Consider the following 12,488-nt stretch of genomic DNA (forward strand, 5'->3'; position numbering starts at 1 on the left):
CCATGAGGCAGCCCAAATTACCACACAAAAATCTAAACCAACCCAAAAATCTGCAACCCGTAGCTACTCAAAATTTTCCGCAACCAGCATTCCAAAGCAACCCAATTGGGCGAGAAAACCGTGGACCTGGCAATTATGGATCCAGCCACAAGAGGTAACACCTGTGGGAGGGAGGCAAGTGAGGAGGTTGAGGGGTGTGTTGGGACACAGAAGGAAGGGAGGAAACTTCAGACAAGGATGGAAGGAAGGAGAGAGGAGGGGCACGAACATGGGACACAGAATAGAGTGAGGGGAGTATGAACTTGGGACATAGGATGGAAGACTGGAGTGAGTGAGGGAATAGAAAAGGAGAATTGTTGGGCAAGGGAGTCTGAGTGAGATGGAAAGAGAAATGGTGCACATGGGAAATGAAGAAAGAATTGTTGGGCATAGGGAGGGAGAGAGAAATATTGGACATGGTGATGGAGAGGGAACAGTGGGACAGATGAAGAACGAAAGTAAGTGTAAACCTCCTATCTTTTATTTCTGTTTAAACTACAATACTTTATTTTGGAGGACTGGTTTTTTAATGTTTTTATAGACTATGTACTGTATAGGATCTGAGTTACATACAAATTTAACTTAACTTAAGAATGGTTTAAAAATGGAACCTATTTTTAACCCGGGGCCTGCCTGTATAGCAATGAAGGAAGACAGGTTTGCAGTCCCACTTCCTTTCTACCATTCTTTATGCTGTAAGGAAGATATCAGGTGAAAGGAGCTGCCCACAGGTTGTCATGTCCTTATGCATTGACGACATTCTTCCAGTGGAGGGCATCATAACAAACAGGAAGTGTCAGGCTTTTGCAGTGTAAAGTGACAGACATTTTCAGTGTAAAGGGACACTTATACCCTTCTCTAGAGGCATGTGCTTCCTCACTAGGGAGGAGGGGAAGTTGACTGTAGAAAGAAGTAAACCATTTGCTATAGTGTACCCTCACGGAAGTGGCTAGATTAGCAGATTCTATACGGTTGGTAATAGTTCTATCAGATTCAGTGAGTCTAGAGAGGAGTTTTAATGAGGAGAGAAGGAGCAGGAGATTTCTCCTGTATTTCTGCCTGGAGCTGGGCATTTAAGAAAGGCAGCAACCCATTGGCTTGTACCCAGGAGTCACCAGCAATGCAAAAGTTAGCATGCGTGCAACATAATCATGTAACACGTACATGCTGTAGCGTGGCCATCCCTTGGGTACAGAAGGGACCGGTCCACAGCCACAATATAGGCCCGGCGTGCTTTCCCAAATAAGAGGAAGTCTCTGTACAGGTGGGCCCACCACATGAAATAAAAGTCAGAATGGCAACAAGGTGTAAAAAGGGAAGCTTTCATTAAGTTCATTTATTTTCCATACCGGAATGTCCAACAAGAAAAAACAGGCAAGTCACATCTTGACAAAAGAACAAAAAAAAAAATACAAGGCTTTCCTGCCCCGGCTGAGCAGGCCAATCAAAGAGTCCTTACCCCAAAGTCCTGGTAAGTTAAAACAGTTTTCAAAAAAAAAAGAAAACACCAAACAAACAACCCAATCCCAAACAGAAAAGAAACCCAGAAACTCTCAGTCCAGTTTCTACAGTCCATAAACCAACCAGCACAAAATTTAACAGGATGGTTTCCAGTTACCTCAAAGCCCTTCTCCTCTGACTAGGTTGGTGAGAGAGATTGGTGAGGCTGCCAAAATTGGCATTTTGAAAAGCACTCCAAAATGCATCCCACAAAGACCAACTCCATAGATGTCAGGCAAGCTCAAGCCCCCAATCTTCACAGGTCTTGCAAACAGTTCAAGCTTTTACTTTGTAGAAGAAATATAAACTTCTTCCTTTCTTCTGCAGTACTGGGACCTGCTTGGCATTAGCAAAGTCCTCAAAACATATCCCTGCCTGCAGCAGCAGCCATCTTGGACATGAAAAAAAAAACTCCCAGCAAGGCAACAAAGAAATAAACCACAAAATGTCTTGGGAAAGTTTGAAAATAAAAACTTCCCCCTTTACAGAGTATACCATCAGCTCTAAGTAAATTAACTCAGTCCAGAGTCCTGGCTTCAGCCAGAAGTTGCAAAGCAAAAAAACCCCTTTTTTTTTTCCTTTTCAAAACCACAAGCAAGTTCAACTTACTTCCATGGCTTCCACCATAAGTTGTTCAGGCATGCTTCCTACTTCCATGGCTTCACACCCATTCTGCCCTGCCAGCTACACTGTCCTCCTCAGGACATACCATATCAATGTCTTCTGGCAATTGGGGCTGCAGCAGCTCTTCCTGCATGGAAGCTTCCCTGTGCTGCCTCTCTGACTGAGTTCTACATCATGCAGAGCCACGCCCAGCCCTGCGCAGGGGATGGTCTCTCCTCAGCTCTGGCTGCTTCCCAACCTGTTCAGCCAGTAACTTCAAAATGGATGCCCTTAAAGGGACAGAGTCCTGATTTCCCTGGCTGTGCTTGTAAAGTAGTGCAGGTAGTACTCTTTGCCTAGTGTTCAGTCTGGGCTCAGCGGGGTCACTATACTCTGGATTTTGCCAAGCAGAGACACATTGATCTGCCCTAACCAGCTTAATGGGGGTATTCCTGTGTCTTTTAACTGGCACAAGGCAGGTATGGGAGTCGGGCTTGTGACAATGTGCAGATGCCTTCTAAACATAGCTCAGAGCACTTTAGGGAGGTGGGTCTGGGTAGAACTGGGTCAGCCGGGGGGCAGGGCCAAGGGTCCAGATTTTATAAAATCTGGTAACCCTATGCTATGCACTATCTAGCAATATTTAGCGGGCGATAACTGGCTATCTCCTGCTGAATACTGCCAGATAGCCAATTCAGTGCCATTTAACCAGCCAGGAGTCATTCCTGAACAATTAAATGGTTTTAAATATTGGGTGGCATGTGTACAGGAAATAAGTAATTTTTCACTTACCACAAAAAATAAAAGAAGTCATCCTTTATTATGACAATATAGTTTAAATGTTTGAGTTTTTTAAAAAAATTTTAAGATGATGCCATCTGAAATAGTTGGAATCATTAAGGGCCTCTTCTATCAAACTGCGCTAGCAGTTTGTAGCACGGTGAGCTGTGCTGAATGGCCCGCGCTGCTCCCAATACTCATAGGAACTCTATGAGCATCAGGAGCAGCGCAGCTCACCACGCTACAAACTGCTAGCGCAGTTTGATAGAAGAGACCCTAAATCATGAGTATCTTACATTCTGATATTAGCAAAGAAAAAACATTTTCCAAGCATCACTATCTCTGCCTGAAAAACAGTCCTCTTACTAGTGCTCTGAATAAGAACATGAAGCATTAGAGCACTTACTCCAAGTCATGAGTTTGTACATTTACTGCCAAACAGAAGAAAGCTGAGATTTGTCAAAATTAATCAAAGAAAAAAAGGAAAGTTTAGGTAGTACCTTGTTATATTATCCCTGCTTCTTGTTTTCCTCATAGGTTTTCGATTTTTAGTATCATAATCATTGTGATCCTGTAGAGTTGATGGGTTAATAGTAGTAAAACAATTATTTCAAAAAGTTTTAATTTAGATCATGCAAAAAACAAACAGAAACCCCATGAAACACTCACTTTTGTTTTTAAGGTGGGTTATACGCACAGAGGGGCATAATTAAAAAAAAGGTCTAAGTCCCCTTTTGGCCTAAGGCCCTAAGCGTTGAAAGTAGAAACAGGAAAAATGTCCATTATCAAAAAAAACGTCCAAAAGGAGTTTTTAAAAAAAATAATGGCGTGCCTCTATGTTCAGCTGTTTAAATGCCCAGACCACCACTACGTCTAAACTTACACCATATCATCAATCTAAAAAAAGCCTAAGGGGGTAATAATTAAAAAAAAAAAAAAAGTCTAAAAAGTGTCCTAAATGGCTACTTGGACGATCAAAAAGCCTGATCGTCCAAGTAACCATAACCAAAGCTGTTTTTTAGACGTATCTAAAAACAGCTTAGGCCTTTCCCCTGCCACTAAATGCACAGAGAGAAAAGAGGTGTGTTTAGAGGAGGGGAAAGGGTGGGCAGTGGGCGGGAAGTGGGCCGACCTACACCTAGGCGTACAACAGGTATAACCAAAACATTTACAGGTTGCCTAGTCGGCACTTAGACCTTTTTGACTTAGACGTAGTCAAACCAGGTCTAAGTGCCAAAAAAAGGGCCGCTGAGCTGATGGCCGCTGGCGCCATCTGTTCAGCGGCCCGGCAACCTACCCACCACAAGCATCGCGGCAGGAGAGATGCCTCATCTCCCCTACTGCGATGCCATCACTCCTCTACCCGAACTGCCGCGACCTGCGTCAGGAGAGATGCCCTATCTCTCCTGCCGCGGATCGCGGCAGTTCCGGTAGAGGCGTGATGGCATCGCGGTAGGGGAGATGAGGCATCTCTCCTGCCGCGATCCATCACCCCCCCTCACAATTAACATTGGGCCAGGAGAGAGCCCAAGCTCTCCTGGCCAGCAGCGACCCCCGAATCGAGTGGGCCAGGAGAGAGCCCAGACTCTCCTGGCCCGCGGCGACCCCTGAGTACGATCGGGCCAGGAGGGAGCCCAAGCCCTCCTGGCCCCGGCGACTCCCCCACCGCTACTTGAATGGGCCAGGAGGAAGCCCAAACCCTCCTGGCCCCGGTGACCATCCCCGTCGCTACTTGAATGGGCCAGGAGGGAGCCCAAACCCTCCTGGCCCCAGCGACCCCCTACCCACCACCCCCCACTACAATACAGGCAGGAGGGATCCCAGGCCCTCCTGCCCTCGATGGAACCCCCCTCCCCCCCAACAATCACCCCCCAGAACCCCCGATCGCCCCCCCCACCGACCCATGCCCCCCCGGCTGACTCCACCCCCACCCCCACCCCCCTTCCCCATACCTTGTCCAAGTTGGCCGGACAGACGGGTGCCAAACCCGCCTGTCCGGAAGGTAGCCGACTCCAGAATGGGGCTGGGGGTTCTGGGGGGAGATCGTTGGGGGGAGGGGGGGTTCCGTCGAGGGCAGGAGGGCCTAGGATCCCTCCTGCCCGTATTGTAGTGGGGGATGGGGGATAGGGGTCGCCAGGGCCAGGAGGGTTTGGGCTCCCTCCTGGCCCATTCAAGTAGTGGCGGGGGGGGTCGCCGGGGCCAGGAGGGTTTGGGCTCCCTCCTGGCCCATTCAAGTAGTGGCGGGGGAGTCGCTGGGGACAGGAGGGCTTGGGCTCCCTCCTGGCCCATTCAAGTAGCGGCGGGGGAGTCGCCGGGGACAGGAGGGCTTGGGCTCCCTCCTGGCCCGATCGAGATGCAAGGGGGGGGTGGTCGCTGGGGCCAGGAGGGCTTGGACTCTCTCCTGGCCTGATGTTAATCGGCGGGGCAAGAGGGACACTTTCCCTGCTTCTGCGTTGAACGTTTAAGGACTTAAGCCAAAAGGGGACTTAGACGCTTTTTTTGATTATGCCCCTCTAAGTCTCAAAAGCCCAAAACAAGGGCTTTTAGGTGAAGGAGGAGCCAATCCTTTGCCTAAAAACTGAATTCTGCAACCGGTGTCTGTCAAAAACAACACCGGTCACAGAATCCACCACCCACCCCCAACAACATCGGGGCAGGAGGGAGCACAAGCCCTCCTGCCCCGGCGAACTGCAACCCCCCCACAATGATCGGGGCAAGAGGGAGCCCAAGCCCTCTTGCCCTGGCGAGCTGCAACCCCCCCCCCCCCCGCCGATTAAGATCGGGCCAGGAAGGAGCCCAAGCCCTCCTGGCCAGGCAAACCCCCTACCCCCACCCCTACTAAGATATGGGCAGGAGGGATCCCAGGCCCTCCTGCCCTCGATGCACCCCCCTCCCACGATCGATCCCCGATCGCCCCCCGCCGACCCCTCGACCCCCCCGCCAACCTCTCAACCCCCCTCCATCCCCAATCCCCCTCCCCGTACCTGTAGAAGTTGGCCGGATAGATGGGTGCCAAGCCTGGCTGGCCGGCAGGCCATCCATCCCTCGAATGGCTGGCCTTAGGGCCTGATTGGCCCAGGTGGCTCAAACCCCACCCACAGGTGGGGGCCTGAGGCACCTGGGCCAACCAGAATCAGCCCAATAGCCTTAGGCCCCTCCTGTGGGCAGGGCATTAGGCACATGGGCCAGGTTTGGGGATTGGGGGTGGGGGGTCGAGGGGTCAGCAGGGGTGTGAACAATCTGTCCTTATCTACTTAGTCTATCCCCTTCAGTACCTTGAATGTTTCGATCATGTCCCCTCTCAATCTCCTCTGTTCGAGGGAGAAGAGGCCCAGTTTCTCTAATCTTTCACTGTACGGAAGCTCCTCCAACCCCTTAACCATCTTAGTCACTCTTCTCTGGACCCTTTCGAGTAGTACCAATGCTGGACGCAGTACTCCAGGTGAGGGCGCACCATGGCCCGGTACAGCGGCATGATAACCTTCTCTGATCTGTTCGTGATCCCCTTCTTTATCATTCCTAGCATTCTGTTTGCCCTTTTTGCTGCCGCCGCACATTGCATGAACGGCTTCAACAACTTGTCGATCAGAATTCCTAAGTCCCTTTCCTGGGAGGTCTCTCCAAGTACCGTCCCGGACATCCTATATTTGTGCATGAGATTTTTGTTACTGACATGCATCACTTTACATTTATCCACGTTGAACCTCATCTGCTATGTTGATGCCCATTTCTTGAGCCTGATTATGTCACGTTGCAGATCTTTGCAATCCCCCTGCGTCTTCACTACTCTGAATAACTTCGTATCGTCTGCAAATTTAATCACCTCACTCGTTGTACCTATGTCCAGATCGTTTATAAAGATGTTAAAGAGCACGGGTCCAAACACCGAGCCCTGCGGCACCCCACTGGTGACGCTTTTCAGGTCCGAGTATTGTCCATTTACTCCCACTCTCTGTTTCCTATGCTTCAGCCAGTTTTTAATCCACGTATTTCATTATCGATTCCATGGCCCGCAATTTTCTGAAGTAGTCGTTCATGCGGAACCTTATCAAACACCTTCTGAAAATCCAGATATACAATGTTGACCTATCTGTCTGTTTACTCCCTCAAAGAAGTGCAGCAAGTTCATCAAACACGAGCTGCCTTTGCTAAAACCGTGCTGACTGGTCCTCATCAGCCCGTGTCTGTCAAGGTGATCAATGATGCTGTCCTTTATCAGTGACTTTTCCATCTTTCCTGGTACCGAGGTCAACCTCACAGGTCTGTAGTTTCCCGGATCTCTCCTCGAACCTTTCTTGAAAATTGGCATAATATTCGCCACCTTCCAGTGTTCCGGAATCTTTCCCGATTTGATCGACAGATTGGCTATTATTTGAAGCAGTTCAGCTATGGTCCCTTTCAGTTCCTTGATGACCCTCGGATGGATGCCATCCGGTCCAGGGATTTATCACTCTTAAGCCTATCAATCTGCCTACACACATCCTCTAGACTGACCGTCAATCCTGTCAGCTTTCCGTCTTCGTTTTCAGCATATAGCCTGATGGGTTCCGGTATGCTGTGTACATCTTCTTCGGTAAATACAGACGCAAAAAATGTGTTCAGTTTGTCGGCAATTGCTTTGTCCTCTTTTAGCGCTCCCTTTATTCCATGGTCATCCAACGGTCCCACCGCTTCCTTCGCGGGTCGTTTCCCCTTAATATATCGAAAGAACGGCTTGAAGTTCTTTTCCTCCTTAGCTATTTTTTTCTCGTAGTCTCTTTTGGCCCCTTTTACCGCCTTATGGCACTTGTGTTGATGTTGTTTGTGCTTGTTCCAGTTTTCGTCCATTTTTGACCTTTTCCATTCCTTAACCTTTTCCATTCCTTTCCATTCCATTCCTTAACAGTCCAGAACACAGCCCTGAGATTCATCTACTCACTGAGGAAACATGACCATATCACCGAGGCGTTCCTCCACTCACACTGGCTACCAATTCAAGCAAGAATACAATTCAAGTTCTACTGTCTTCTATTTAAAACCATGAAAGGCAACAGCCCAACATACCTAAACAACCGTCTAATCCGAACCAACTCAGCCAGACAGAGGAGAACCCAAGCTCCATTCACATACCCCCCAATCAGAGAAGTCAAACGGAAAAAACTGTACAGTGACCTCCTGGCCACACAAGCAGCGAGATTAGACCACCAACTCTCTACTTTGCTGATAACGACCCCTGACTACAGAACATTTAGAAAAGAAATAAAAAACATACTATTTTAAAAAACCCTGATACCCAACAATAGAAACCAACCTAACGTCTCCCTACTCTCTAAAACAACCTAACGCCACAAGAACCACTTCATCTCTACGAACCAATCTATTTATTCTATAATTCCTCTGGAAATGGCCTGATAGATCCTTTATGTAATCCGCCTTGAACCGCAAGGTAAAAGCGGAATAGAAATCACAAATGTAATGTAATGTTATTTCTTATCTAATATAAATGTAAATTTTAGTACTATTCTTTCTCCTCTCTTTGTTCTATCCAACACTAATTTTAGCCTTATTTGCAAATAAGAACATAAGAACATAAGCAATGCCTCTGCTGGGTCAGACCTGAGGTCCATCTTGCCCAGCAGTCCGCTCACGCGGCAGCCCAACAGGTCCAGGACCTGAGCAGTAATCCTCTATTTATACCCTTCTATTCCCTTTTCCAGCAGATAAATGTCCAATCCTCTCTTAAATCCCAGTACTGTATTCTGCCCTAAAACGTCCTCTGGAAGCGCATTCCAAGTGTCCACCATACGTTGGGTAAAGAAGAACTTCCTGGCATTTGTATTGAATCTGTCCCCTTTCAACTTTTCTGAATGGCCTCTTGTTCTTTTATTTTTTGAAAGTTTGAAGAATCTGTCCCTCTCTACTCTCTCTATGCCCCTCATGATCTTATAAGTCTCTATCATATCCCCTCTAAGTCTCCTCTTCTCCAGGGAAAAGAGACCCAGTTTCTCCAATCTCTCAGCGTATGAAAGGTTTTCCATCCCTTTTATCAGACGTGTCGCTCTTCTCTGAACTCTCTCGAGTAACGCCATATCCTTCTTAAGGTATGGCGACCAAAACTGGACACAGTATTCCAGGTGTGGGCGCACCATCGCCCGATACAGCGGCAGGATAACTTCTTTCGTCCTGGCTGTAATACCCTTCTTGATTATACCTAGCATTCTATTCGCTCTCTTAGCGGCCGCTACGCACTGTGCAGTCGGCTTCATTGTCATGTCCACCATTACCCCCAAGTCCCTCTCTTGGGTACTCTCATTCAATGACATCCCTCCCATCGTATAGTTGTACCTCGGGTTTCTGCTTCCCACATGCAATACTTTACATTTCTCAACGTTGAACTTCATTTGCCATTTTGTCGCCCATTCTCCTAGTTTGTTCAAGTCCCTTTGCAATTCCTCACAGTCCTCTTTAGTCCGAGCTTCCCTAAATAGTTTGGTGTCATCTGCAAATTTTATTATCTCACACTTCTTCCCTGTTTCTAGATCATTTATGAATATATTAAATAACAGCGGCCCGAGCACCGAACCCTGCGGAACACCACTCGTGACCCTCCTCCAGTCAGAGTAGTGTCCCTTCAACCCTATCCTTTGTTTCCTACCTGCCAACCAGTTTCTGATCCATCTATGTACGTCTCCGTCCACCCCATGGTTCTTCAGTTTCCGGAGTAATCGTTCATGGGGCACCTTGTCAAAGGCTTTTTGGAAATCAAGGTATATGATGTCTATGGGGTCACCTCTGTCCATCTGTTTGTTAATTCATTGGAAGAAGTGTAGTAAGTTGGTTAGGCACGATCTCCCCCTGCAGAAACCATGTTGGCTGGTTATAAGAAGTTTGTTTCTTTCCAAGTGATCATCGATGCTTTCTTTTATCAGTGCTTCCGCCATTTTTCCGGGAACCGAGGTCAGACTCACTGGTCTGTAGTTTCCCGGGTCACCTCTTGATCCCTTTTTAAAGATGGGCGTGATGTTGGCCGTCTTCCAATCCTCCGGGATCACGCCTGTTTTCAGGGATAGATTGCATATTTGCTGCAGTAGTTCTGCTATCTCCTCCTTTAGTTCCTTCAGAACCCTTGGATGGATTCCGTCCGGACCTGGAGATTTGTCTATTTTTAGTTTATCTATCTGCCTGCGCACATCTTCAAGGCTCACTTCCATGAATGTTAATTTTTCTGCTTGATTTCCATTGAAGAATTGCTCAGGTTCCGGTATGTTGGTTGTGTCTTCGTTTGTAAATACAGACGAAAAGAACATGTTCAGTCTTTCCGCGACTTCTTTCTCCTCCTTCACTACTCCCTTCCTGACTCCATCATTCAGCGGTCCCACCTCCTCCCTAGCTGGCTGTTTCCCTTTAACATATCTGAAGAACGGTTTGAAATTACGAGTCTCCCTGGCTAACTTCTCTTCATACTCTCTTTTAGCTTTTCGAACCACACGGTGACATTCTTTTTGATACTTCCTGTGCTCTATCCAGTTTCCTTCAGTTTTGTCCTTTTTCCATCTCCTGAATGAATTTTTCTTATTACTTATCGCTTCCTTCACTATTTTAGTCATCCATATCGGGTCCTTTATTCGACTCTTTTTGCTCCCCTTTCTGAATCTGGGGATGTAAAGATTTTGCGCCTCGCTCACCATGTCCTTGAAAAAAGACCAGGCATGTTCTACCATCCTCCATATCTTGGAAGTGTTCCTAAGTTTATTCCTTACCATTTTCCTCATTGCTTCATAGTTTCCTTTTCTGAAGTTGAAAGTTGTCGCCATGGTTCTCTTTCCTTTTGGTATTCCTGCTTCAACCTTGAACTTGATCATGTTATGGTCACTGTTTCCCAACGGTCCCACTACTTCCACTTCCTTTGCTGGTCCCATTAACCCATTTAGGATTAGATCCAAAGTGGCATTTCCTCTCGTCGGTTCTCTAACAAGCTGCTCCATGAAGCAATCTTGTGTAGCCTCCAGGAATTCTGTTTCCCTAGCGCATTTTGAGTTTCCAAGACTCCAGTCTATCCCGGGGTAGTTGAAATCTCCCATAATAACTGTGCAACCGTTTTTGCATTCTTGTTTCATCTCGGCTTCCATTTCCTTATCGATATCTCCGGTTTGCCCAGGTGGGCGATAGTATAGGCCCATTTTTATTTCATGTCCCTTTCTTCCTGGTATTTTAACCCATAGCGATTCCAGCTTGTTGGTCGTCTCCGCTGTGTCTATTCTTGTCGATTGTATGGTTTCTTTTATGTATAGGGCTATTCCACCTCCTTTCTGTCCTGACCTGTCCTGGCGATAGAGCTTAAATCCCGGCAGTGCTGTATCCCATTTGCTTTCCTCATTCCACCATGTTTCAGAGTTTCCAATGATGTCTAAGACTTCTGCATTGGCCACGGCTTCTAATTCCCCCATTTTGTTTCCTAGGCTCCTTGCATTAGTATATATGCAGTTTAGATCCTGGCATTTAAGTGTCTTCATTTCCTTTCCCTGTGTTTCGGTCTTTAGTGTCTTCTCTTTTGGTACACTCCTTCCAACCACTTCTTCTGGGTTAGTCGACTCCTGTAATTTGTCCTTTGTTTCTTCCGAGCCTTGCATTCCCTTAGTATCATCACATGATACCTTCTTCCGAATCATCGACGCTAGGTCGACTGTCGGCTTTCCCCTTCCTCTTAGTTTAAAGCCTGTTCTATTCCTCTCTTGACGTTGTTTGATAGAAGTCTTGTTCCCGCCGTGCTCAGGTGCAGTCCATCTCTCCTATAGAGCTTGCTCTTGCCTCAGAACGTTGTCCAGTTCCTCACGAAGTGGAATCCTTCTTCCTCACACCATTTCCTCATCCACGCATTTATTGATTGTAGTTCCTCCTGCCTTTTCACATCTGCCCTCGGTACCGGTAGGATCTCTGAGAACGCTATCTTCTGGGTCCTCATCTTCAGCTTCATTCCCAGGATCTTGAACTGTTCTATCAGCGTGCTCCTTCTGTAGTCTCTCCTGCTGACATCATTCGTCCCGATGTGGATCATCACTGCGGTCTCTTCCGTCTCCGCTCCTTCCAGGATCTTCCCAATTTTGTCCACGATGTCCTTGGTTCTTGCTCCTGGGAGGCAGGTCACCAGTCGATCCTCTCTCCCTCCTGCTATGTGGCTGTCCACATGCCTTAGGATCGAATCTCCCACTAGGATTGCTGACTTTCCCTTCTTCAATTTTCGCTTCGGTCTCAGGTCAATGTCCCCGGTGTGCTTCGCTCTTTCTTCTTCTGGGCATCGATTAGCCAATTTCTCTCCCTCTTGTGGTGTTCCTCTGTGGGTGTCTTCTTTGGGGTCATCTGCTTCTTGTTCTCCCTTCCGTGTTGGTGTTGGTATATCTTCATCTTTCATCTGAAGTTTATCCTCTTCCACCCTCCTCCTGTATGCCTCCTCAATGAAATTCTCGAGTTCTCTGACTTCCTCTTCGATGTGTCTCTCACTCATGAAGTCTTCAGCTGTCTTGACTGGGTCCTCCATGGTGTAGAGTTCTTCTAGCTCCTGTATCTTGTCCTCTAGTCGCTTGACTTCC

The 12,488-nt window shown here is 47.5% G+C and overlaps 1 protein-coding gene across 5 annotated transcripts in view; it reads right to left on the bottom strand.

Annotated features, from left to right (window-relative positions):
• LOC117346450 overlaps positions 1 to 12,488 on the bottom strand; it is a 133,409-nt gene that overhangs the window by 24,066 nt on the left and 96,855 nt on the right. For all 5 annotated transcript variants that reach the window (XM_033916033.1, XM_033916043.1, XM_033916023.1 and 2 more), the window contains one exon: positions 3,423 to 3,493. In XM_033916033.1, the coding sequence (XP_033771924.1) occupies positions 3,423 to 3,493 (71 nt within the window). The remainder of the gene's footprint in view (positions 1 to 3,422; positions 3,494 to 12,488) is intronic.

Source organism: Geotrypetes seraphini, chromosome 1, assembly GCF_902459505.1.
Source record: "Geotrypetes seraphini chromosome 1, aGeoSer1.1, whole genome shotgun sequence".
NCBI classification, from domain to species: Eukaryota; Metazoa; Chordata; class Amphibia; order Gymnophiona; family Dermophiidae; genus Geotrypetes; species Geotrypetes seraphini.